Source organism: Netta rufina (genome assembly GCF_964035555.1).
Source record: "Netta rufina genome assembly, chromosome: 24".
NCBI lineage: Eukaryota > Metazoa > Chordata > Aves > Anseriformes > Anatidae > Netta > Netta rufina.
Window position 1 is genome coordinate 4,879,972 of NC_140148.1, and position 25,525 is coordinate 4,905,496.

General features: G+C 52.8%; 5 protein-coding genes across 5 annotated transcripts in view; 1 reads left to right on the forward strand and 4 right to left on the reverse strand.

Moving 5' to 3' along the window:
• The window catches only part of LOC311218393 (feather keratin 1-like), a gene marked incomplete at both ends in the record, with an annotated part of 58,474 nt that extends 43,979 nt beyond the window's left edge, over positions 1 to 14,495 (forward strand). The window contains one exon of the mRNA XM_084301071.1: positions 14,179 to 14,495. Coding sequence (XP_084157197.1) covers positions 14,179 to 14,495 — 317 coding nt within the window. The remainder of the gene's footprint in view (positions 1 to 14,178) is intronic.
• LOC311218396 (feather keratin 1-like) lies at positions 2,923 to 3,237 on the reverse strand (the record flags this gene model as incomplete). The annotated part of the gene is made up of 1 exon (XM_084301074.1): positions 2,923 to 3,237. One exon carries the CDS (start codon positions 3,235 to 3,237, stop codon positions 2,923 to 2,925), a length of 315 nt encoding a protein of 104 aa, XP_084157200.1.
• On the reverse strand, positions 8,621 to 8,935 carry LOC311218395 (feather keratin 1-like; the record flags this gene model as incomplete). Its single annotated transcript, XM_084301073.1, has 1 exon — positions 8,621 to 8,935. One exon carries the CDS (start codon positions 8,933 to 8,935, stop codon positions 8,621 to 8,623), a length of 315 nt encoding a protein of 104 aa, XP_084157199.1.
• Positions 14,496 to 18,063: 3,568 nt separating the features above from the next.
• Positions 18,064 to 18,378, reverse strand: LOC311218398 (feather keratin 1-like; the record flags this gene model as incomplete). The annotated part of the gene is made up of 1 exon (XM_084301076.1): positions 18,064 to 18,378. One exon carries the CDS (start codon positions 18,376 to 18,378, stop codon positions 18,064 to 18,066), a length of 315 nt encoding a protein of 104 aa, XP_084157202.1.
• A 5,637-nt stretch (positions 18,379 to 24,015) lies between these two features.
• LOC311218399 (feather keratin 1-like) lies at positions 24,016 to 24,330 on the reverse strand (the record flags this gene model as incomplete). Its single annotated transcript, XM_084301077.1, has 1 exon — positions 24,016 to 24,330. The coding sequence occupies one exon, from the start codon at positions 24,328 to 24,330 to the stop codon at positions 24,016 to 24,018; it is 315 nt and encodes a 104-aa protein (XP_084157203.1).
• Between the last annotated feature and the right edge of the window lie 1,195 nt (positions 24,331 to 25,525).

Sequence of the window (25,525 nt, forward strand, 5' to 3'; positions counted from 1 at the left end):
AGATGACTGAGTTCTGAAGGAGAGAAGGGGGTCGTAAATGCTGCCTGACAGACAGACATTAAATCCCAGTGAGGGACACTTTTGCATCACGGGTGGGAAGTCAAGATAGGGAGCAAGGAGAACTGCATGGCTAAACAGGGAACTGCTGGGCAAACTCAAGTGGAAGAGGAGATTCTAGAAATCATGGAAGGAGGGGCTGGCCACCTGGGAGGAATATAAGACTGTTGTCAGAGGATGTAAGGAGGCAACTAGGAAAGCTAAGGCCTCCTTAAAATTAAACCTTGCAAGAGGAGTCAATGTCAACAGAAAGGGCTTCTACAAATACATTGCAAATAAAACAGTAGAGGCAATGTATGCCAACTGATTAATGAAATGGGTGCCCTGCTGACAGAAGATAAAGAGAAGGCAGAATTACTGAATGCCTTCTTTGTCTCTGTCTGTAATACCAGAGGCTGTCCTGAGGAGCACCGTATCTCTGAGGACCCAGTTGAAGTCAGGATAAAGGAGGAGTTTGCCTTGATTGATGAGGACTGGGTTAAGGACCAATTAAGTATGCTGGACATCCATAAATCCATTGGTCCAGATGGGATGCACCCCTGGGTGCTGAGGGAGATGATGGAAGTAATTGCTAGGCCACTCTCCGTCATCTTTGGTAAGTCATGGGGAACAGGAGAGGTGTCTGAGGACTAGAGGAAAGCAAATGTCACTCCGGTCTTCAAAAGGGGCAAGAAGGAGGACCTGGGTAACTATAGACAGGTCATCCTCAACTCCATCCCTGAAAAGGTGATGGAACAACTTATCCTTCATGTTGTCTCTAGGCATATCGAGGATAAGATGGTCATTAGGGGCAGTCAACATGGCTTCACCAAAGGGAAGTCATGCTTGACCAACTTGATAACCTTTTATGAAGACATAACAAGGTAGATAGATGATGGTAAAGCAGTGGACATGGTCTATCTTGATTTCAGTAAGCCTTTGACACTGTCTCCTACACCATCCTCACAGCTAGACTGAGGAAGTGTGGTCTGGATGATCGGGTAGTGAGGTGGACTGTGAACTGACTGAAGAAAAAAAGCCAGAGAGTTGTGGTCAGTGATACAGAGTCTAGTTGGAGGCCTGTATCTAGTGGAGTCCCTCAAGGGTCGTTACTGGGAGCAGCATTATTCAATATATTTATCAATGTCTTGGATGAAGGAATTGAGTGCACTGTCAGTTTGCTCCTATCTGTCTGTAGGGGGCCTCATTTACTTGGTCTGTTTCACCAAGTAGTCTGTAGCAGACACCACTATAACGTTACCTAACTCTTTCATCTGTTTAATCCTAACCAATAAAGTCTCAGTCGGCTCCTCATTCATCCCCAGGCAGAGCTTCATGTATTCCAACTGGTCTCTGACATAGAGGGCAATGCCCACTCCTTGTCTCCATAGCCTGTCCTTCCTAAACAGCCTTTATCCTTCCACTGCAACATTTCAGGCATGGGAGCCATCCCACCATGTCTCCATAATCCCAGTAAGACCATAGGTCTAGAACTATGTACCCATCTCAAACTCATTTATTCCCCATACTGTATGCATTAGCTTACAGACACTTAAGAGGGGCACATCAGCATGTTGGATTCCTATGGATAGTTTAGGACATAAGGCTGCACAGTAGGAACCATTGCTAATCTGCAACTGCTGGAGGTGATCCTGCTTAAACTCCATTTTGTTGATTTTGTAATCTGTTCCTATCACATCACTCCATGACCTTTATTCATCAACCCTATCCATCATTCTCACAAGGCTGCTGGTTACACTGCTCCTGTCCCTATTTATGACTTTAAAAGAGTTTCCTTCCTTTTGAGGTCAGATATTCTGTTGGCAAAAAAAGTCTTTGCCCCACTTAGTAAGGAGCTTCCCATATCTCACAAAAATACACTGATCATCAAACAAGGTCCTATGATCATAGAGCAAAAAACTGTCACTGACATCAGTTCAGCAGCCAATTATTGACCTGTACTGTCCATGTTAATTGTCTCACATCCTTTCAACACCCCAGCAGAATTAAGGAGATCACCTGAGTCCCCATGACCTTCACTACATATCCATAACCTCCATAGAAAGTTTTGATACTGTCTTGGTTTGACTAAATAAACCTCTTCTACATCCCAACCCCACAAAATAAGCATAGGAAGCTCCCTATGGCACTTCTCCCACAGTAGAGAGGGGAGATGGAAAGTTGGCAGTATGACCACCATGGCCACACAGCCCTAAGTAAGCAGATATTTGGAATCCAGAGGGTGATCTTACACATGAAGAATAATAATGAATGGAAGCCTGTGTTAACAATCACTAAACACCCAAACACCCACAAGGTATTAAGCATCACCAAACACCTAATCCCAGAAAAAACAATGAGCATCACCTCTCTCCACAGGCATCCTGCAAGAGCTGCTGCAAGGGGAGGACAACTCAGAGGCACAGGGTGAGATGCAGAAAACTTTAATATTAGAGACAAAAGAGGGAAACAAGGTCACTCTGAAAGGGGGTCCCAGTGCAGGAAGCATGATGGGAAGAAGAGAGCCTGTGCTTGAAGGCCATGACAGGCATCCTGCCAGCTGTCCATGTGCCCACTCCACTGACAGAGAAGGACCAGAAGATCCTCTCTAGGCTGATGTTGACGGATTCAGAGCTCAGTAGAGTAGGTCTGAGCAAAAAGGACACAGGTGGGAAAGGAAAGAGTGCAGAACAAGAAAGGTAGACATGGGCCGTGCTTTCCAAGAGCCCAGGCTGGCCCCATTCTCTTGCAAGATGTGCTGGGGTAGTTTGACCCCCCCCCCTCCCCGAACTGAAGAAGCTGATGCTCTGTGCTGTCTACTAACTTGTGCTCACTACAAACTACTGGGTCCTTGGGGGTCTTTCTCCAGAGCCGTTGCCAGCACCTTTAGCAGGGGAAGCACCTCCTGCCGCAGTAGCCGCTGCCCAAGCCAGAGACGCCAAAGCCTCCAGAGGAGATGGGCACTCCCTGAGAGCTGAGGATGCTGCCAACGGCAGCGGAGGTGGAGGATCCCACGGCGGTGTTCTGCGGGAAGGAGCTGAGGATGGGGCCGGGCAGGGTCACCACCACAGGAGAGGGCTGGATGACGACGGTGGAGTCCTGGCACTGCTGGACACAGGGCTCATTGCAGCTGTTGGCCAGCGGGGTCGGGCCACAGGGTCCGCATGGCAGGCACGGCAGGCACTGGTTGTAGCAGGACATGTTTCAGGGCAGGACGTGCACCTGATGGGAGAGAGGGACAGGAGGAACATGGCAGTGATTGTTGAGCAGCATCCAACCCACCACTGGATAGCAGCAGCACATGCTGTCTGGGGACCTGTCAGCTGTGTAAGGAAGCCCACAGCTTTCTCCATCCCTTTGTCTCCAATCTCCTTGTCAAGAATAACCTAGCCCATAGCTTTGGAGACACCTCAGTCAAGCTCCAGCTTCTCTCCATGACACACATGCAGCTCCCTTCCCTCTCCCATTACTAGCACTCCAAAGATCCAGGAGAATATGAAGGGGCAGGCATGTGCTAAGAAATCCCCTAGGATGAAAAGGAAGAGAAAGGCCTTCAGACTCACCTTGATCCCAAGGAGATGGAGGTGACAGGAGTGGATGAGAGACTGAAGAGATGGAACCACTTTTATACCTATCCTCCACCACCCCAGGCCCACAGTCACTCTACGCAGGCCATAATTTTCCAACAGAGTCACCTCAAATGCAAAATAGCCATTCTAATGGCACAAGTCGTGTTTTGGTTTCGGTCACCTCTGCCATTTCATTTCCTCATTACTGACTTGCCCATTTGGCCACAGAGGCTCCTTTCAAGTACAAGGATAAAAGGTCAAGCATTTCCCCTGGCAGGAACATGTCAGTAGGGACTGAATATGAGTTCCATGTTCCTGAGGGGCTCTATGCAGGCATGGGACATGTGCCTGTGGAAATGCATTGACCACATTTGGACCCTCTTTACAAGAAAGCGCACATATCCTTCTGCCTATGCAGTGCCTTCCTCGATACCCAAAGTTTCCTTTGCCTGAGGACACGGCACATCCTTATCCCACTTGGCCTAGCTCCCAGCCTGCTCCACCAGTCACACACCTCATTAGGCAAGGCAGGAGCACGGGCAGATGGGCTGTGCTGCAGCTGTGAAATGCCCTGGCACAGGACAGCTCCTTCTGGGGTGAAGTTGTCTGCTTATTTGGCCCTGTTCCCTCTTGCGGCTGTCCCATGGGCTCTTCAGCCAACCCATGTTGTCAGATGCTATAAGAAAACTGAAGTTGGCTCTCCTGAGCCCAATGATTGCTCAGCAAGTCCTGGGGAATCAGTCCTGTGGACTGGCCAGACGCATTCCCTGACCAGCGGCACACCCAAAGACATTCCCTCTTGTACAAAACATGCCAACCATCCTGTGAGCTGCATGAGCTATAAGAGTACTCACCAGAAGGTCATGCTGCAGGGTGATGGCTGTTGGGGCTGCCTGGAGGGTGGCACAGTTTGAGCTCAATCTCAGATGGAGCTGCTGGGCCAGAAGGGGATTTGGCACGTATGGTGCTCAGGCCTGCAGAGAGAAGGCACTCTGGCTTGGCCTCACGCCAGAATTGTGGCACGTGGCCAATCCCAAATTAGAGCATGACTCGTCCTGGGCAGGGAGAGTCTGTCCCAGAAAGCTTGCCTGCTGAAGGCATTCCCTTGCCTTCCTGGGGTGTGTCCCAGCTGCCTCCCATGTCTGCAGGGCAGGGAAGTGCTTTGTTCATGCAGCAGGGATGCATTGCCTCCTTGATGGAGTCTGGGAGGTGTTTCTGTAGCCAGGGCCCTTGTGAGCAAGTCCCCTCGCTGAGCATGCCCAGCTGCGTGACAGTGCCCATTCCTGCCAGCAATTGCTTGTTGAGAGGCAGCTTCCTTGTCCCCCCAGTGGTGCTGGCTTGTTCTGTTGCCTGAGGAGGGCTTTGGGACATGGCAGAGGATGTGTGCTGAAGCTCTCATGCTAGGAGAAGACGTATTGCCTGGGACCCAGAGACGAGTCCCAGCTGGGGGGGGGGTGGAACTTTTCTGCAATCCCAGAGGACATGTCCTGTTCTCTACCTGAATACAACCACTCCTGCACTCGGGTTCCTTTTCTGCCAAATACTGATAAGAACCTGCTAGGGTCTTCATTGAGTCTCTCATAGCTCCATTAGAAAGTAACCTGTATGGTAAAATAGGCATGTCAGAAATGAGGAAATGAAATGGCAGAGCTGATGGAAACCAAAACAAAATCTGTGCCATTAGGAAGCCTATTTTGCATTTGAGGTGACTCTGCTGGAAAATTACAGTGTCCATAGAGTGACTTTGGGCCTGGGGGGATGCAGGAGAGGTATAAAAGTGGTCCCATCTCCTCAGTCTCTCATCCACTCCTGCCACCTCCATCTCGTTGAGATTAAGGTGAGTCTGAAGCCCTTTCCCCTCTTCTTCTTCCCTGGGGATTTGTTAGCAGATGCCTGCCCCTTCATCCTCTGTTGGTTCCCGGGGATGCTACTCATGGGAGAGGAAAGAGAACAGCATGTGTATCAGGGAGAAAAGTTGGGCTCTACTGACATGTATCCCAAGAAATGGGCCAGGTGAGTACCTGGCTCAGTCTGGACACTCTTGAGAGAACTTCTGAGTTGAGTCTTAAGGAGGATTTCTTGAGCTTCATTATACAGCTGCCAGCTCCCCAAGTAGCATGTGCCATGGCTCTTCTGGGGTGGACTGGCAGACTGATCCTCTCTCACCTATGTGCTCCTCCTGTCCCTCTCTCCCTCAAGGTGCACGTCCCGCCCCAAGACATGTCCTGCTACAACCAGTGCCTGCCATGCCTGCCATGCGGACCCTGTGGCCCGACCCCGCTGGCCAACAGCTGCAATGAGCCCTGTGTCCAGCAGTGCCAGGACTCCACCGTCGTCATCCAGCCCTCTCCTGTGGTGGTGACCCTGCCCGGCCCCATCCTCAGCTCCTTCCCACAGAACACTGCCGTGGGATCCTCCACGTCTGCTGCCGTTGGCAGCATCCTCAGCTCTCAGGGAGTGCCCATCTCCTCCGGGGGCTTTGGCGTCTCTGGCTTGGGCAGCCGCTACTGCAGCACAAGGTGCCTCCCATGCTAAAGCTGCTGGTGATGGTCCTGAAGAAAGACCCCCAGGAATCTAGAAGTTGGTAGCGGACTGGGCATGGAGCATTGGTTTCTTGTATTCAGTGAGGTCGAACCATCCCCAACAACCCTTGCAAGAGGATGAAGCCAGTCCAGGCTCTTGGAAAAATGTCTGCCTTTCCTCTCCTTCACTCTCTCCTTTTCCACCAATGTCCTTCTTTGCTCAGCACTGCTCCACTGGGCTCTGAGTCCCACAGCATCAACCTAGAGAGGACCAGCTGGCACTTCTCCCACAGTAAGTGGGATGGACAGATGGTGGGATGCCTGTCATGGCCACACACCTTACAATCTCATCTGCCTCTGGTGCTTCCTACACTGGGGCCTCCTCTCAGAGTACTGCTGTTTCCATCTTTTGACTCTAATATTAAAGTTCTGCTGCATCCCAGCCTTTGCCTCTGAGTTGTCCTTCCCCTGCAGCCGCTCTTCCAGGATGCCTGGGGAGAGAGGTGTTGCTCATGGGTAGTTCTGTGAGTGGGTGGTTGGTGATGCTCATTGTTAGCCATCATTAACAAAAGGTTGCATTCATTTTGGTGTGCACACTGTTTCTTCTTCTTCGATTAGTACAATAGCATAATAAGGAAGGAGGGATGACTACATCCTTGGCAAGAAGGAGGGCATAGGTGCTCAGGAGAAGACAGGAAATCCCTTCCTAACAACAACACTGCAGAACTTGCTGTGCTTGGTCCAAGTCTTTCTTGCTACACAGCCCCAAACTCGGTGTAACGTTCTTGATGCATTTGAAGGAATGATGAGCAGAGTGCAATTATCACCAGCCTTGAGCACCTGACTATGCTTCTGCTCATACAGCCCAGAATGTCATTGGTGTCCTCAGTGTCCCAGAGCACTGCTGGGAGTCACTTCTCTTTGGATGAGTTTACCAACCAAGTAAGTTTTCCTGGACCATCTTTCGGTCTGCTGTAATAGAGGGGCTGCAAGACAGGTGATGTGGCGTGAGGGCAGGCTGGCAGGAAGGCATCTGCCAATCCGAGCTCTGGGTTACCTGGGCGCTGCTTTGAGGAGCTCATGGATGACCCTTAGATACACTCAGTCAGCATCCGCTGCCTCTCCTCCTGTCCTCAGTCTCTCTCTGCCTCTGTCTTCCCCACAAAGTTTTGCAGGAAGCCCAGGGAACAGATGGAAGGAGTAGGGGGAGGAGGACATGCACTACCTATGAGTACGACCAGAGAAAATATGGATGAGAACGAGCAGAGAAAATACAATGGGAAAAAATAATATCATCTCACAAGTGGAGATAAGGGAAATGAAATTTAAGGAAAAGAAAGAGAAAAAATAAGCAAAGGATGCAAGGAAGAAAAAGGAAACAAATTATTCTCTCCTTCTGAACAGTAAGCGATTTTCAGCCACATCTTGGGAACCTGGGCCTCAGTAAACATAGTGGTTGTTTGGAAGGACAGATTATTTCATAACAAGAGCACTCATTCTTCTTCCTCTGTTCTGCTACTGGGTGTGACAACAAATGGTGTTGAATAGCACTTTAGTTGGTTTACCTCAACTGCCCTGGTGATAACCCCTCCCCACCACTTACCCATTCCCCACCTCCTGCCCTTGGGGCCTAGTAGAAAGTCTTGATGCTATGCGAGCACTGCTCCAGAGTAGCACAAACACTGGTGAGATAGCAATGCTCTTCTAGCTCCAAGTGCAAAGCACAGCTATCTAGAGGCTACTGTGAGGAATGTTAATTCGGTGCCAGGCAAATGCTAGACTATTATGTTAAGGTGCAGAGTGAGAGACATAGAAGGCCTTGACACTGAGCTCAATCTGAGTGTCACCTCCGCTGTTTTAGCAACACAATCAGAACACAGCACCATATTGCCTATGGTGAAGACAATTGCCTCCATCACAGCCAGAGCCAGTACAGCCTGCTTCTCCCACTCCCTCTCCTACTCTGGGGCCATTTTCTTCACGAGCCTCCCCACCCAGCACAGCTGCCCCCAGAGCAGAAGGAATTGCCGCCCCTCCTCTCACCTTCCTCTCTCTGCCCTGCTGCCCCCTTCCCAGGAACCTGTGTGGCTGCTGCCCTTCCAGGGCCTCCTACATCTCTGGCTCCTCAGTGGAGGCCCGCAATGACAACATGCCGTCTTCAGCAGGCTGTGCACTGAGGCCGAGATGGCATGCCAGGACAGAGAGGCAGCAAAGCTGGGCCTGATGGCCAGGGGCCCTGCAGAACTCATGGGCACCTCCCTCATGTGTGAGTGACAGTGCTTTCCCAAGGGGCCCTACACCCCAGTTGCCCCACATGCCAACTGATGTCCCCAGAGCAACTGCATTGGTCCTGACAGCAGGTGTCTGGAGTGTCTACAGGGAAAAGAAAACTAAGCAGTGAAGATTGGGATGAAGCAGAAGTTTAATATTAGAGTCAATACAGGGAAATGAGGTCACTCTCTGAAGAGGCCCCAATTCAGATAGCCAGCAGCTTTAGCAGGGGAAGCACCTCCTGCCACAGAAGCGGCTGCCCAAGCCGGAGAGCCCAAAGCCCCCGGAGGAGATGGGCACTCCCTGAGAGCTGAGGATGCTGCCAACAGCAGCGGAGGTGGAGGATCCCACGGCGGTGTTCTGAGGGAAGGAGCTGAGGATGGGGCCGGGCAGGGTCACCACCACGGGAGAGGGCTGGATGACGACGGTGGAGTCCTGGCACTGCTGGACACAGGGCTCATTGCAGCTGTTGGCCAGCGGGGTCGGGCCACAGGGTCCGCATGGCAGGCACGGCAGGCACCGGTTGTAGCAGGACATATCTCGGGGCAGGACGTGCACCTGGAGGGAGGGAGGGACAGGAGGAGCACATAGGTGAGAGTGGAGCATCATACTGCCCACCAAGAGAGAGCCATGGCACATGATGTTTCGTGAACTGGCAGCCGTGTAGGGAGGCCCACAGCCTTTCTCTTCCCTCGGTCTGCAGTGTCCTTGGTAAGAATGTCAATATCCACAAAGATCCCCACATAGCCCATAGCGTCAGATACACCTCATCCAAGCCCCAGCTCCTCTCCATGACACACCTGCCGATCCCTTCCCTCTCCCATGGCTAGTGCTCCCAAGATACAGAAGTCTATGAAGGTGCAGGCATCTGCTAACAAATCTCCAGGGAAGAAGAAGAGGGGAAAGGGCTTCAGACTCACCTTGATCCCAAGAAGATGGAGGAGGCAGGAGTGGATGAAGACACAGAGGAAATGGGGCTGCTTTTATACCTCCCGTGCACTGCCTCAGGCCCACAATCACTCTGTGCAGGCCGTAATTTTCCATCAGACTCACCTCAAATGCAAAATAGGTTTCCTAATGGCACAGATTTTGTTTTGGTTTCCATCAACTCTGCCATTTCATTTCCTCATTTTTTACATGCCTATTTTACCATACAGGCTACTTTCTAGTGGTGCTATGAGAGACCCAAGTAATACCCCAGCAGGATCACATCAGTATGGGCAAAAAAGGAGCCCGAGTGCAGGAGTGGTTGCATTCAGTCAGAGGACAGGACATTGTTTGGTGCACTTTGGGGGAATGGTTGGTGATGTGTTTTGCAGGAAGAGGCCCCGCTCCTCCTGGACCTGCAATCCTCAGCAGAACACCGAAGGTCCTGTTCATTAAGGATGCGCCACAAGCTTCTCTCTCCTCCCTCCCTCATGGCTCCATCCAACGGTCACTGGTCTTTGCCTCCCCAGGCATCCAGGCTGTGCCAATGCTTTCAGCTGTCTGCCTTGATGCCATTACCACTTCCACTAACTTGGGAGGAGACAGCAACTGGGGGCCCGCTGGTGCACTCTGGTGCAGGGCTGCCACAAGGGGAGACCTAGACAGCCTGCGGGAATGGGCCCTCAGGAACCTCAAGGCAATCTAGAAGGACAAAAGGCAGGTCCTGCACAGGATGGGGAACAAACTCTTGCAGCACTGCAGACTGGGGACTGAACTACCCTCTGATCCTGCATCCCCTGGACCTCCTCTGAGTAGGTCTGCCCCCAGAGTAGGGTCAGACATGAAGGGTGGAAGGCAAGGGACACACAGGCCTCACCCTCCTGGCCAAAGAGATGGGGCTGTGTGTAGGAGCTCTCCTGAGTGCTTTCTGGAGGGAAAGAAAGGCTTGCAGAAAACATCTTCCCCCTTGCTGGGACTCGTCTCTGGGTCCCAGGCAATACGTCTTCTCCTAGCATGAGAGCTTCAGCACACATCCTCTGCCATGTCCCAAAGCCCTCCTCAGGCAACAGAACAAGCCAGCACCACTGGAGGGACAAGGAAGCTCCCACTCAAGAAGCGAGGGCTGGCAGGAATGGGCACTGTCACGCGGCTGGGCATGCTCAGCGAGGGGACTTGCTCACAAGGGCCCTGGCTACAGAAACACCTCCCAGACTCCATCAAGGAGGCAATGCATCCCTGCTGCATGAACAAAGCACTTCCCTGCCCTGCAGACATGGGAGGCAGCTGGGACACACCCCAGGAAGGCAAGGGAATGCCTTCAGCAGGCAAGCTTTCTGGGACAGACTCTCCCTGCCCAGGACGAGTCATGCTCTAATTTGGGATTGGCCACGTGCCACACTTTTGGCGTGAAGCCAAGCCAGAGTGCCTGCTGTCTGCAGGCCTGAGCACCATACGTGCCAAATCCCCTTCTGGCCCAGCAGCTCCACCTGAGCCTGAGCTCAAACTGTGCCACCCTCCAGGCAGCCCCAACAGCCATCACCCTGCAGCATGACCTTCTGACCAGAACTCTCATAACTCCAGAAGATCACAGGATCACTGGAAAACTTTGCACAATAGGGCATGTCTTTGGGTGCGCTGCTGGTCAGGGAATGCATCCAGCCAAAGTGCATGTTACGGCAAGGGGAGTGGTGGAGCAAGACACTGTCCTGGTGAATAACTCAAACCTCTGGTAGTGAGAAGGGACCCGATTCCCCAGGACTTTCTGGGCATCATTGTGCTCAGGAGAGCAACCTTTGCCTTCCTCACAGCAGCTGACAACATGGCTTGCCTGAAGAACCCAGGAGACAGCCACAAGAGGGAACAAGGCCAAACAAGAGACAACTCCAGAAGGAGCTGTCTTGTGCCAGGTTATTTCAAAACTGCAGCACAGCCCATCTGCCTATGCAAGCAATGAGCTGTGACTGGTGGAGCAGGCTGGGAGCCAGGCCAAGTTGTAGAAGGATGTGCTGTGTCCTCAGGCGAGGGAGGCTTTGGTCATCCAGGAGGGCTCTGCATAGACAGAAGGATATGCAGGACCCCTCCAGCACTTGGGACTCATCTTCTACCCCTTCTGACCTACTCTATGGTGGTTTTACTCAGCTGAGCAGCTGAGCTGCATCACAACCACTCTCTAATTCCCCTGCCTTAAAGGGAAGGGGGAGGAAATGCGATGAAAAGGGATCAAGGGTTGAGATAAAAACAGAGAGATCTATCACCAGTTATAGCCACAGACAAGACAGACTCAGAATAGGGAGATTAATGTCATTTATTACCTATTACTGACAAGCTAGTGCAGTGAGAAACTGGAAGCAAACTAAAAACACCTTCTCCCCCAGCCACCATCTTCGTCGTTCTTCCTCCAGGTGGCGCAGGGGAACATGCAGTGGGGGCTGTGGTCAGTCCGTAACATTTCGACTCCGCCCCTCCTTCACAGTAACTCTCTGCCCTTGTTCCAATGTGGGGTCCCTCCCACAGGATTTAGTCCCTCCTGAATTGATCCTGCGTGGGCTTCTCATAGGCAGCAGCTCTTCAAGAACTGCTGCAAATATGGGTCCGTACCACAGGGTCCATCCATCAGGAAGAAACAGCTCCAGCACGGGTTCCCCCACGGGCGGCAGCTCCCCCCAGAACCCCTGCTCCTGCGTGGGGTCCTGTCCACGGGCTGCAGCTCTGGCCCAGGGCCTGCTCCACTGTGGTCCTCTCCATGGGCCACAGCCTCCTTCGGGCAAGGACCACATGCTCCACTGGGAGATCCTCCATGGGCTAGTGTGGAGATGTGCTCCGCCATGGTACCCATGGGCTGCAGGGGGACAGCCTGCTCCACCAGAGGCCTCACCGCGGGCCACAGGGGAACTTCTGACTGAATGGAGTCAAATCCAGCTGTTGACGAGTGGTGCTCCCCAGGGTTTTTGGTGTTGGGGCCATCGTCTTTAATGTCTTTGTTTAAAGACATCATAGCCCTGGAGTGTGTCCAGAGAAGGGCTACAAAGCTGTGAAGGGTCTGGAGCGCAAGTCCTGTGAGGAGCAGCTGTGGAAACTGGGGTTGTTTAGTCTGGAGAAGAGGAGGCTCAGGGGAGATGTTACTGCCCTCTACAACTACCTGAAAGGAGCTGGGGGTTGGCCTCTTCTCACAGATAACTCGTGGCAGGACTAGAGGGAATGGCCTCAGGTTGCACCAGGGGAAGTTCAGGTTGGAAATGAGGAGAAATTTATTCTCAGAAAGAATAGTCAGACATTGGAAGGGGCTGTCCTGGGGCGGTGGTGGAGCGACCATCCCAGGGGGTGTTTAAAGAAAGGTTGGCTGTGGTACTTGGGGACATGCTTTAGTGGATGATATTGGTGATAGGAGGTGCTTGGACCAGATGATCTTGGAGGTCTTTTCCAACCTTAATGATTCCATGATTCTATGAGTCCGCTTTAGGACCTGGAGCACCTCCTCCCTCTCCTTCTTCACTGAGCTTGGTGTCTGCAGGGCTGTTTCTCACTCCTCGCTGTCCCAGCTGCTGTTGTGCCGGAGTAGTTTTCCTTTTCTTAATTCTGCTCTCACACAGCCAAAAAAACATTGCATATTGGCTTGGCTCTGGACAGCAGCAGGCCAGTTTGGAGCCACCTGAAACTGGCTCTTATCTAACATGGGGCAGCTTCTGAGTCTGCTCAGCGCTGAGAATAGAAGAATGAGACAGGATCTTAATAATGTTTACAAATATCTTAAGTGTGGGAGATGGAGGGAATTGGCCAATCATTTTTCAGTGGTTTGTGGGGACAGGGCCAGGGGCAATGGCCAAAAAATGGCTCACAGGAAGTTCCGCACCAACATGCAAAAGAACTTTTTCATGGTAAGGGTGATGGAGCGCTGGAATAGCCAGGCCAGGGAGGTTATGAAGTCTCCTTCTCTGGAGAAATTCAAGTCCTGTTTGTATGCCTACAAGGGCAACCTGCTCTAGGGAAACTGCTTAGGTAGGGGGTTGGAACCGATGATCTCTAGAAAACCCTTCCAACCCCTACAATTCTGTGATTCCGTGATTCTGGACACCTCTGACAGAGGCCACCCCTGAAGAACCCCGTTACCAAAACCTTGCCACGGAAACCCAAAACACCCTCCAGCACTTAGGACGCATCTGCAGCCCTACTGATGTGTCCCCACTCAGGGAAATGCTTGACCTCTCATCCTGTTACTTAAAAGCAGATTCTGATGCCAAATGGGCAAATCAAAAATGAGGAAATGAAATGACAGAGTTGACAGAAACCAAAGCACAACCTGTGCCATTAGGAAGGCTATTTTGCATTTGAGGTGAGTCTGCTAGAAAATTACGGCCTGCATAGAGTGACTGTGGGCCTGGGGCGATGCAGGAGAGGTATAAAAGAGGCCCCATCTCCTCACTCTCTTCATCCACTCCTCTCACCTCCATCTCCCTGGGAACAAGGTGAGTCTTAAAGCTCCTCTCTTTCTCCTCCTTTACATCCCTGGGGATTGTCTCACAACATACCTGCACCTTCCTTCTCTGTTGGGTCTTGTGGTTGCTAGTCATGGGCAAGGGAAGGGGTCAGCAGGCGTGTCATGAAGTGAAGCTGTGGCTTGGCTGACATACGTCCCGAGATACAGGCTTGTTAGGGAGCTTATTCGGCCTGGACGTTCTTGCCAAGGACATTGGGGCCAAAGGAAAGGAGAAGGCTGAGGGCCTCCTTTCACAGCTGCCAGCTCCCCAAGTAGCATTTGCTGTTGCTCTCCAGTGGTGGGCTGGCAGACTGCTCCTCTCTCACCAACAATATTCCTCTGGGGCCTCACTCCCACCAGGTGCACGTCCTGCCCCGAGATATGTCCTGCTACAACCAGTGCCTGCCGTGCCTGCCATGCGGACCCTGTGGCCCGACCCCGCTGGCCAACAGCTGCAATGAGCCCTGTGTCCAGCAGTGCCAGGACTCCACCGTCGTCATCCAGCCCTCTCCCGTGGTGGTGACCCTGCCCGGCCCCATCCTCAGCTCCTTCCCGCAGAACACCGCCGTGGGATCCTCCACCTCCGCTGCCGTTGGCAGCATCCTCAGCTCTCAGGGAGTGCCCATCTCCTCCGGGGCCTTTGGGCTCTCCGGCTTGGGCAGCCGCTTCTGTGGCAGGAGGTGCTTCCCGTGCTAAAGCTGCTGGTGATGGCCCGGGAGGAAGACCCCCAGGGACCCAGACGTTGGTAGCGGACTGGGCACGGAGCATAGGCTTCTTGTGTTCAGGGTGGCCAAACCTCTCCATCACCCCTTGGAAGAGGATGGCTCTCTCAGAGAGCATGGCCCATGTTTGCCTTTCCCCTCCTCCACTCTCTCCTTTCCCACCCGTGTCCTTGTTACTCACCGCAGCTCCACTGTGCTCTGAATCCCACAACGTCATCGCTGAGAGTACCTGCTGGCCCTTCTCCCGCAGTGGAGCAGACAGGTGGCCAAATGGTAGCCTGCCCACCATGGCCACACAGCTCACGCTCTCGTCTGCCCCTGGTGATTCCTGCACTTAGGCCCCCTCTCGGAGTGACCTCCTTTCCCCCGTTTGACTCTAATATTAAAGTTCTGCTGCATCCCAGCCTTTGCCTCTGAGTTGTCTTTCCCCTGCAGCTGCTTTTCCAGGATGCCTGGGGAGAGAGGTGTTGCTCATGGGTAGTTCTGGGAGCAGGTGATTGCTGATGCTCATTCTTAGCAATTATTAACACAGACTTGCATTCAATATGCTTCTTCATGCATCAGGTCACCCTCTGGATTTTAAATATGTCGTTACTTAGAGCTGGATGGATTTATCCAACGTAGTTGAGTGGCCTCTGTGCATTTTGGTGTGCACACTGTTTCTTCTTCTCTGATAAGCACACCAGCATGAAGCAAGTAGTAAAGAACGAGGGATGACTATGTCCTTGACAAGGTGGAGGGCATAGCTGCCCAGGAGAAGACAGGAAATCCCCTCCTAACAACGACACTGCAGAACTTGCTGTTCTTGGTCAAAGTCTGTCTTGCTACACAGCTCCAAACTGGGCACAGTGTTCTTGATGCATTTGGAGGAGTGCCGAGCAGAGTGGGATTGTCACTGCCCTCAATGACACCAAGCTTAGTGGTGCAGCTGATAGAAAAGAAGGAAGAGATGCCATTCAAAGGGACCTCCTCAGGCTGGGGAAGTGGGCCTGTGTTAACCGCATGAGGTTCAACAAGTCTAAGTGCAAGGTGCTGCACCTGGCTCAGGGCAATCCCAGACAGGAGTACAGACAGGGAGAAAAACTCATCGAGAGCAGCCATGTGGAGAGAGACTTGGAGAGAGACTTTACCCTACTCTGCCCTTGTGAGGCCACATTTTGACTAGTGAGTCCAGGTCTGGGGCCTCAGGCACAAGAACAATGTGGACTTCTTAGAGTGAGTCCAGAGTAGGGTAAAATATGATCAGACGGCTGGAGCACCTCTCCTCTGAAGAAAGGCTGAGAGAGTTCAAGAAGTTCAGCCTGGAGAAGAGAAGGCTCTGGGGAAACCTCATTGTGACCTTTCAATACTTAAAGGGGTCTCAGAAAAAAAGATTGAGAAGAACTTTTTACTTGGGTAGAAAATGATAGGGCAAGGGGTAATGGTCTTAAACTAAAAGAGGACAGATTTAGACTAGACCTTAAGAGGAAATCTTCACTGTAAGGGTAGTGAGGCACTGGAACAGGTTGCCAAGAGAAGCTGTGGATGCCCCCATCCCTGGAAGTGTTTAAGGCCGTTCTGGATGGGGCCTTGGCCAATCTGATACAGCAAGTGGCGTCCCTGTCTGTGGCAGGGGGCTTAGAGTTAGATGATCATTAAGGTCTCTTCCAGCCCGAGTCCATAAATGATTCTATAATTCTTGAGCTCCTGACTATGCTTCTGCTCGTACAGCCCAGAATGTCATTGGTGTCTTCGGTGTCTCGGAGCACTGCTGGGAGTCACTTCTCTTTGGGTGGGTTTACCACCCAAGTAACTTTTCCTGGGCCAGGTTTTGGTCTGCTGCCATAGAGGGGCTGCAAGACAGGTGATGTGGCATGAGGGCAGGCTGGCAGGAAGGCATCTGCCAGACTGGGCTCTGGGTGACTACGGTGTTGCTTTGGGGAGCTCATGAATGGCCCTTAGAGACACTCAGTCAGCACCCGCTGCCTCTCCTCCTGCCCTCGGTCACTCCCTGCCTCCTTCTTCCCCACAAAGTTTTGCAGGAAGCCCAGGGAACAGATGGAAGGAGTAGGGGGAGGAGGACATGCACTGCCTGTGAACCTGTCTGGTGGCTTGACGCCCAGCAAGGATCTAAGCACCCACCACCCACTCACTCACATCGCAGCCAGAGTGGAATAGGGGTGGCAGTTGGAAAACCAAGAGACAGAAAAACTCCCCAGTCAATATAAAGACATTTTAAGAAGGGCATGAGAAAAAAGGAGAAAAAACTAATGATGCAAAGGCTGTGTCTGACCACCTTCCACCAACAGACCAATGCCAATGAGGTCTCTGCAGGATGGCTACTTTGGAAGAACTGTCCTGCCGTTTTGTTGCCGGGCATGATACTCTATCGTATGCAATATCCCTTTGGTCGATTTGGGTCAGCTGTCCTAACTGTGTCCCCTCCTGAAAACTTCCCCGCCCCTAGCCTGCTCTGTGAGGGTGCAGAGCGGGAAACATAGAAGGCCTTGACGCTGAGCTCAATCGTTGGAGTGTCACCTCTGCTGTTTTAGCCACACAATCAGAACACAGCACCATATTGCCTATGGTGAAGACAATTGCCTCCATCACAGCCAGAGCCAGTACAGCCTGCTTCCCCCACTCCCTCTCCTGGTCTGCTCCGGGGCCATTTTCTGCACGAGCCTCCCCGCCCAGCACAGCTGCCCCCAGAGCAGAAGGAATTGCCGCCCCTCCTCTCACCTTCCTCTCTCTGCCCTGCTGCCCCCTTCCCAGGAACCTGTGTGGCTGCTGCCCTTCCAGGGCCTCCTACAGCTCTGGCTCCTCAGTGGAGGCCCGCGATGACAACATGCCGTCTTCAGCAGGCTGTGCACTGAGGCCGAGATGGCACGCCAGGACAGAGAGGCAGCAAAGCTGGGCCTCATGGCCAGGGGCCCTGCAGAACTCATGGGCACCTCCCTCATGTGTGAGTGACAGTGCTTTCCCAAGGGGCCCGTACTGCACAGGGCCTCACCCTTTGGGAAAGTGAATGGACCCTTGTGCCCAACACACCCACTGAAGTCCCCAGAGCAACTGCATTGCTCCTGACAGAAGGTGTCTGGAGTGTCTGCAGGGGAAGGAAAACTCAGAGGCACAGGCTGGGATGCAGAAAAAGTTTAATATTAGGGTCAAAAATGGAAACGAGGTTGCTTCAAGAGGATGCCCCAGTGCAGGAAGCACCAGGGGCAGATGAGAGCACGAGATGCGTGGACATCGTGGGCATCCTGCAAGATATCTATCTGCCCACTGCGCTGAGGGAGAAGGGCCAGCAGGTCCGCTCAATGATGACATTGTGGGATTCAGAGCACAGTGGAGCTGCAGTGAGTAACAAGGACACAGGTGGGAAAGGAGAGAGTGGAGGAGGGGAAAGGCAGACATGGGCCATGCTCTCTGAGAGAGCCATCCTCTTCCAAGGGGTGATGGAGAGGTTTGGCCACCCTGAACACAAGAAGCCTATGCTCCGTGCCCAGTCCGCTACCAACGTCTGGGTCCCTGGGGGTCTTCCTCCCGGGCCATCACCAGCAGCTTTAGCACGGGAAGCACCTCCTGCCACAGAAGCGGCTGCCCAAGCCGGAGAGCCCAAAGCCCCCGGAGGAGATGGGCACTCCCTGAGAGCTGAGGATGCTGCCAACGGCAGCGGAGGTGGAGGATCCCACGGCGGTGTTCTGCGGGAAGGAGCTGAGGATGGGGCCGGGCAGGGTCACCACCACGGGAGAGGGCTGGATGACGACGGTGGAGTCCTGGCACTGCTGGACACAGGGCTCATTGCAGCTGTTGGCCAGCGGGGTCGGGCCACAGGGTCCGCATGGCAGGCACGGCAGGCACTGGTTGTAGCAGGACATATCTCGGGGCAGGACGTGCACCTGGTGGGAGTGAGGCCCCAGAGGAATATTGTTGGTGAGAGAGGAGCAGTCTGCCAGCCCACCACTGGAGAGCAACAGCAAATGCTACTTGGGGAGCTGGCAGCTGTGAAAGGAGGCCCTCAGCCTTCTCCTTTCCTTTGGCCCCAATGTCCTTGGCAAGAACGTCCAGGCCGAATAAGCTCCCTAACAAGCCTGTATCTCGGGACGTATGTCAGCCAAGCCACAGCTTCACTTCATGACACGCCTGCTGACCCCTTCCCTTGCCCATGACTAGCAACCACAAGACCCAACAGAGAAGGAAGGTGCAGGTATGTTGTGAGACAATCCCCAGGGATGTAAAGGAGGAGAAAGAGAGGAGCTTTAAGACTCACCTTGTTCCCAGGGAGATGGAAGTGAGAGGAGTGGATGAAGAGAGTGAGGAGATGGGGCCTCTTTTATACCTCTCCTGCATCGCCCCAGGCCCACAGTCACTCTACGCAGGCCGTAATTTTCTAGCAGATTCACCTCAAATGCAAAATAGCCTTCCTAATGGCACAGGTTGTGCTTTGGTTTCTGTCAACTCTGTCATTTCATTTCCTCATTTTTGATTTGCCCATTTGGCATCAGAATCTGCTTTTAAGTAACAGGATGAGAGGTCAAGCATTACCCTGAGTGGGGACACGTCAGTAGGGCAGCAGATGCATCCTAAGTGCTGGAGGGTGTATTCGGTGTCCATGGTAATGTTTTTGGTAATGGGGTTCTACTTGGGTATCCTCTATGAGAAGTGTCCAGAAGCTGCCCAAGAGCTGCCTGCGGACTTCCTCTGAGTAGGTCTGCCCAAGGGACAAGCTCAGACATGGATGGTAGGGAGAAGGGACATACAGGGCTCACCCTCCTGGCCAAAGTGATGGGGCTGTGTGTAGGAGCTCTTCTGATGCTTTGTGGATGGGAATGAAAGGGTTACAGAAAACATCTTCCCACTTGCTGGGACTTGTCTCTAGGTCCCAGGCAATACATCTTCTCCTAGCATGAGAGCTTCAGCAGACATCTTCTGCCATGTCCCAAAGCCCTCCCCAGGCAACAGAACAAGCCAGCACCACTGGGGGGGATAAGGAAGCTCCCCCTCAACAAGCAATTGCTGGCAGGAATGGGCACTGCCACGCGGCTAGGCATGCTCAGCGAGGGGACTTGCTCACAAGGGCCCTGGCTACAGAAACATGTCCCAGATTCCATTAAGGAGGCAATGCATCCCTGCTGCATGATCAAAGCACTTCCCTGCCCTGCAGACATGGGAGGAAGTTGGGACACACATCACAGGATCGTTGGCACACTTTGCACAATAGGGCATGTCTTTGGGTGCGCTGCTGGTCAGGGAATGCATCCAGCCAAAGTGCATGGTACGGAAAGGAGAGTGGTGGAGCAAGACACTGTCCCGGTGAACAACATAGTCCTCTGGTAGTGAGAAGTGGCCTGATTCCCCAGGACTTGCTGGGCATCATTGTGCTCAGGAGAGTAACCTTTGCCTTCCTCACAGCAGCTGACAACATGGCTTGCCTGAAGAACCCAGGAGACAGCCACAAGAGGGAACAAGGCCAAGGATAGAGAAAACATGTCATTAAAAAGGAGCTGTCTTGTGCCAGGTTATTTCAAAACTGCAGCACAGCCCATCTGCCTATGCAGGCAATGAGCTGTGACTGGTGGAGCAGGCTGGGAGCCAGGCCAAGTTGTAGAAGGATGTGCTGTGTCCTCAGGCGAAGGAGGCTTTGGTCATCCAGGAGGGCTCCACATAGACAGAAGGATATGCAGGACCCCTCCAGCACGTGGGACTCATCTTCTACCCCTTCTGACCTACTCTATGGTGGTTTTACTCAGCTGAGCAGCTAAGCTGCATCACAACCACTCTCTAATTCCCCTGCCTTAAAGGGAAGGGGGAGGAAATGCAATGAAAAGGGATCAAGGGTTGAGATAAAAACAGAGAGATCTACCACCAGTTATAGCCACAGACAAGACAGACTCAGAATAGGGAGATTAATGTAAATTATTACCTGTTACTAACAAGCTAGAGTGAGAAACTAAAAACACCTTCTCTACCCAGCCACCCTCTTCTACGTGCTGATGGACATTTCTCACAGAGGCCACCAAAGCAGAACCCTGATACCAAAACCTTGCCACGGAAACCCAAAACACCCTCCAGCACTTAGGACTCATCTGCTGCCCTACTGACGTGTTCCCGCTCAGGGAAATGCTAGACCTCTCATCCTGTGTCCTTGTTACTCACTGCAGCTCCACTGTGCTCTGAATCCCACAATGTCATCATTGAGCGGACCTGCTGGCCCTTCTCCCTCAGCGCAGTGGGCAGATAGATATCTTGCAGGATGCCCACGATGTCCACGCATCTCGTGCTCTCATCTGCCCCTGGTGCTTCCTGCACTGGGGCATCCTCTTGAAGCAACGTCGTTTCCATTTTTGACCCTAATATTAAACTTTTTCTGCATCCCAGCCTGTGCCTCTGAGTTTTCCTTCCCCTGCAGACACTCCAGACACCTTCTGTCAGGAGCAATGCAGTTGCTCTGGGGACTTCAGTGGGTGTGTTGGGCACAAGGATCCATTCACTTTCCCAAAGGGTGAGGCCCTGTGCAGTACGGGCCCCTTGGGAAAGCACTGTCACTCACACATGAGGGAGGTGCCCATGAGTTCTGCAGGGCCCCTGGCCATGAGGCCCAGCTTTGCTGCCTCTCTGTCCTGGCGTGCCATCTCGGCCTCAGTGCACAGCCTGCTGAAGACGGCATGTTGTCATCGCGGGCCTCCACTGAGGAGCCAGAGCTGTAGGAGGCCCTGGAAGGGCAGCAGCCACACAGGTTCCTGGGAAGGGGGCAGCAGGGCAGAGAGAGGAAGGTGAGAGGAGGGGCGGCAATTCCTTCTGCTCTGGGGGCAGCTGTGCTGGGCGGGGAGGCTCGTGCAGAAAATGGCCCCGGAGCAGACCAGGAGAGGGAGTGGGGGAAGCAGGCTGTACTGGCTCTGGCTGTGATGGAGGCAATTGTCTTCACCATAGGCAATATGGTGCTGTGTTCTGATTGTGTTGCTAAAACAGCGGAGGTGACACTCCAACGATTGAGCTCAGCGTCAAGGCCTTCTATGTTTCCCCCTCTGCACCCTCACAGAGCAGGCTAGGGGCGGGGAAGTTTTCAGGAGGGGACACAGTTAGGACAGCTGACCCAAATCGACCAAAGGGATATTGCATACGATAGAGTATCATGCCCGGCAACAAAACGGCAGGACAGTTCTTCCAAAGTAGCCATCCTGCAGAGACCTCATTGGCATTGGTCTGTTGGTGGAAGGTGGTCAGACACAGCCTTTGCATCATTAGTTTTTTCTCCTTTTTTCTCATGCCCTTCTTAAAATGTCTTTATATTGACTGGGGAGTTTTTCTGTCTCTTGGTTTTCCAACTGCCACCCCTATTCCACTCTGGCTGCGATGTGAGTGAGTGGGTGGTGGGTGCTTAGATCCTTGCTGGGCGTCAAGCCACCAGACAGGTTCACAGGCAGTGCATGTCCTCCTCCCCCTACTCCTTCCATCTGTTCCCTGGGCTTCCTGCAAAACTTTGTGGGGAAGAAGGAGGCAGGGAGTGACCGAGGGCAGGAGGAGAGGCAGCGGGTGCTGACTGAGTGTCTCTAAGGGCCATCCATGAGCTCCCCAAAGCAACACCGTAGTCACCCAGAGCCCAGTCTGGCAGATGCCTTCCTGCCAGCCTGCCCTCATGCCACATCACCTGTCTTGCAGCCCCTCTATGGCAGCAGACCAAAACCTGGCCCAGGAAAAGTTACTTGGGTGGTAAACCCACCCAAAGAGAAGTGACTCCCAGCAGTGCTCCGAGACACCGAAGACACCAATGACATTCTGGGCTGTATGAGCAGAAGCATAGTCAGGAGCTCAAGAATTATAGAATCATTTATGGACTCGGGCTGGAAGAGACCTTAATGATCATCTAACTCTAAGCCCCCTGCCACAGACAGGGACGCCACTTGCTGTATCAGATTGGCCAAGGCCCCATCCAGAACGGCCTTAAACACTTCCAGGGATGGGGGCATCCACAGCTTCTCTTGGCAACCTGTTCCAGTGCCTCACTACCCTTACAGTGAAGATTTCCTCTTAAGGTCTAGTCTAAATCTGTCCTCTTTTAGTTTAAGACCATTACCCCTTGCCCTATCATTTTCTACCCAAGTAAAAAGTTCTTCTCAATCTTTTTTTCTGAGACCCCTTTAAGTACTGAAAGGTCACAATGAGGTTTCCCCAGAGCCTTCTCTTCTCCAGGCTGAACTTCTTGAACTCTCTCAGCCTTTCTTCAGAGGAGAGGTGCTCCAGTCGTCTGATCATATTTTACCCTACTCTGGACTCACTCTAAGAAGTCCACATTGTTCTTGTGCCTGAGGCCCCAGACCTGGACTCACTAGTCAAAATGTGGCCTCACAAGGGCAGAGTAGGGTAAAGTCTCTCTCCAAGTCTCTCTCCACATGGCTGCTCTCGATGAGTTTTTCTCCCTGTCTGTACTCCTGTCTGGGATTGCCCTGAGCCAGGTGCAGCACCTTGCACTTAGACTTGTTGAACCTCATGCGGTTAACACAGGCCCACTTCCCCAGCCTGAGGAGGTCCCTTTGAATGGCATCTCTTCCTTCTTTTCTATCAGCTGCACCACTAAGCTTGGTGTCATTGAGGGCAGTGACAATCCCACTCTGCTCGGCATTCCTCCAAATGCATCAAGAACACTGTGCCCAGTTTGGAGCTGTGTAGCAAGACAGACTGACCAAGAACAGCAAGTTCTGCAGTGTCGTTGTTAGGAGGGGATTTCCTGTCTTCTCCTGGGCAGCTATGCCCTCCACCTTGTCAAGGACATAGTCATCCCTCGTTCTTTACTACTTGCTTCATGCTGGTGTGCTTATCAGAGAAGAAGAAACAGTGTGCACACCAAAATGCACAGAGGCCACTCAACTACGTTGGATAAATCCATCCAGCTCTAAGTAACGACATATTTAAAATCCAGAGGGTGACCTGATGCATGAAGAAGCATATTGAATGCAAGTCTGTGTTAATAATTGCTAAGAATGAGCATCAGCAATCACCTGCTCCCAGAACTACCCATGAGCAACACCTCTCTCCCCAGGCATCCTGGAAAAGCAGCTGCAGGGGAAAGACAACTCAGAGGCAAAGGCTGGGATGCAGCAGAACTTTAATATTAGAGTCAAACGGGGGAAAGGAGGTCACTCCGAGAGGGGGCCTAAGTGCAGGAATCACCAGGGGCAGACGAGAGCGTGAGCTGTGTGGCCATGGTGGGCAGGCTACCATTTGGCCACCTGTCTGCTCCACTGCGGGAGAAGGGCCAGCAGGTACTCTCAGCGATGACGTTGTGGGATTCAGAGCACAGTGGAGCTGCGGTGAGTAACAAGGACACGGGTGGGAAAGGAGAGAGTGGAGGAGGGGAAAGGCAGACATGGGCCATGCTCTCTGAGAGATCCATCCTCTTCCAAGGGGTGATGGAGAGGTTTGGCCACCCTGAACACAAGAAGCCTATGCTCTGTGCCCAGTCCGCTACCAACGTCTGGGTCCCTGGGGGTCTTCCTCCCGGGCCATCACCAGCAGCTTTAGCACGGGAAGCACCTCCTGCCACAGTAGCGGCTGCCCAAGCCGGAGAGCCCAAAGCCCCCGGAGGAGATGGGCACTCCCTGAGAGCTGAGGATGCTGCCAACGGCAGCGGAGGTGGAGGATCCCACGGCGGTGTTCTGCGGGAAGGAGCTGAGGATGGGGCCGGGCAGGGTCACCACCACGGGAGAGGGCTGGATGACGACGGTGGAGTCCTGGCACTGCTGGACACAGGGCTCATTGCAGCTGTTGGCCAGCGGGGTCGGGCCACAGGGTCCGCATGGCAGGCACGGCAGGCACTGGTTGTAGCAGGACATATCTCGGGGCAGGACGTGCACCTGGTGGGAGTGAGGCCCCAGAGGAATATTGTTGGTGAGAGAGGAGCAGTCTGCCAGCCCACCACTGGAGAGCAACAGCAAATGCTACTTGGGGAGCTGGCAGCTGTGAAAGGAGGCCCTCAGCCTTCTCCTTTCCTTTGGCCCCAATGTCCTTGGCAAGAACGTCCAGGCCGAATAAGCTCCCTAACAAGCCTGTATCTCGGGACGTATGTCAGCCAAGCCACAGCTTCACTTCATGACACGCCTGCTGACCCCTTCCCTTGCCCATGACTAGCAACCACAAGACCCAACAGAGAAGGAAGGTGCAGGTATGTTGTGAGACAATCCCCAGGGATGTAAAGGAGGAGAAAGAGAGGAGCTTTAAGACTCACCTTGTTCCCAGGGAGATGGAGGTGAGAGGAGTGGATGAAGAGAGTGAGGAGATGGGGCCTCTTTTATACCTCTCCTGCATCGCCCCAGGCCCACAGTCACTCTATGCAGGCCGTAATTTTCTAGCAGACTCACCTCAAATGCAAAATAGCCTTCCTAATGGCACAGGTTGTGCTTTGGTTTCAACTCTGTCATTTCATTTCCTCATTTTTGATTTGCCCATTTGGCATCAGAATCTGCTTTTAAGTAACAGGATGAGAGGTCAAGCATTTCCCTGAGTGGGGACACATCAGTAGGGCAGCAGATGCATCCTAAGTGCTGGAGGGTGTTTTGGGTTTCCGTGGCAAGGTTTTGGTAACGGGGTTCTTCAGGGGTGGCCTCTGTCAGAGGTGTCCAGAATCACGGAATCACAGAATTGTAGGGGTTGGAAGGGTTTTCTAGAGATCATCGGTTCCAACCCCCCTACCTAAGCAGTTTCCCTAGAGCAGGTTGCCCTTGTAGGCATACAAACAGGACTTGAATTTCTCCAGAGAAGGAGACTTCATAACCTCCCTGGCCTGGCTATTCCAGCACTCCATCACCCTTACCATGAAAAAGTTCTTTTGCATGTTGGTGCGGAACTTCCTGTGAGCCATTTTTTGGCCATTGCCCCTGGCCCTGTCCCCACAAACCACTGAAAAATGATTGGCCAATTCCCTCCATCTCCCACACTTAAGATATTTGTAAACATTATTAAGATCCTGTCTCATTCTTCTATTCTCAGCGCTGAGCAGACTCAGAAGCTGCCCCATGTTAGATAAGAGCC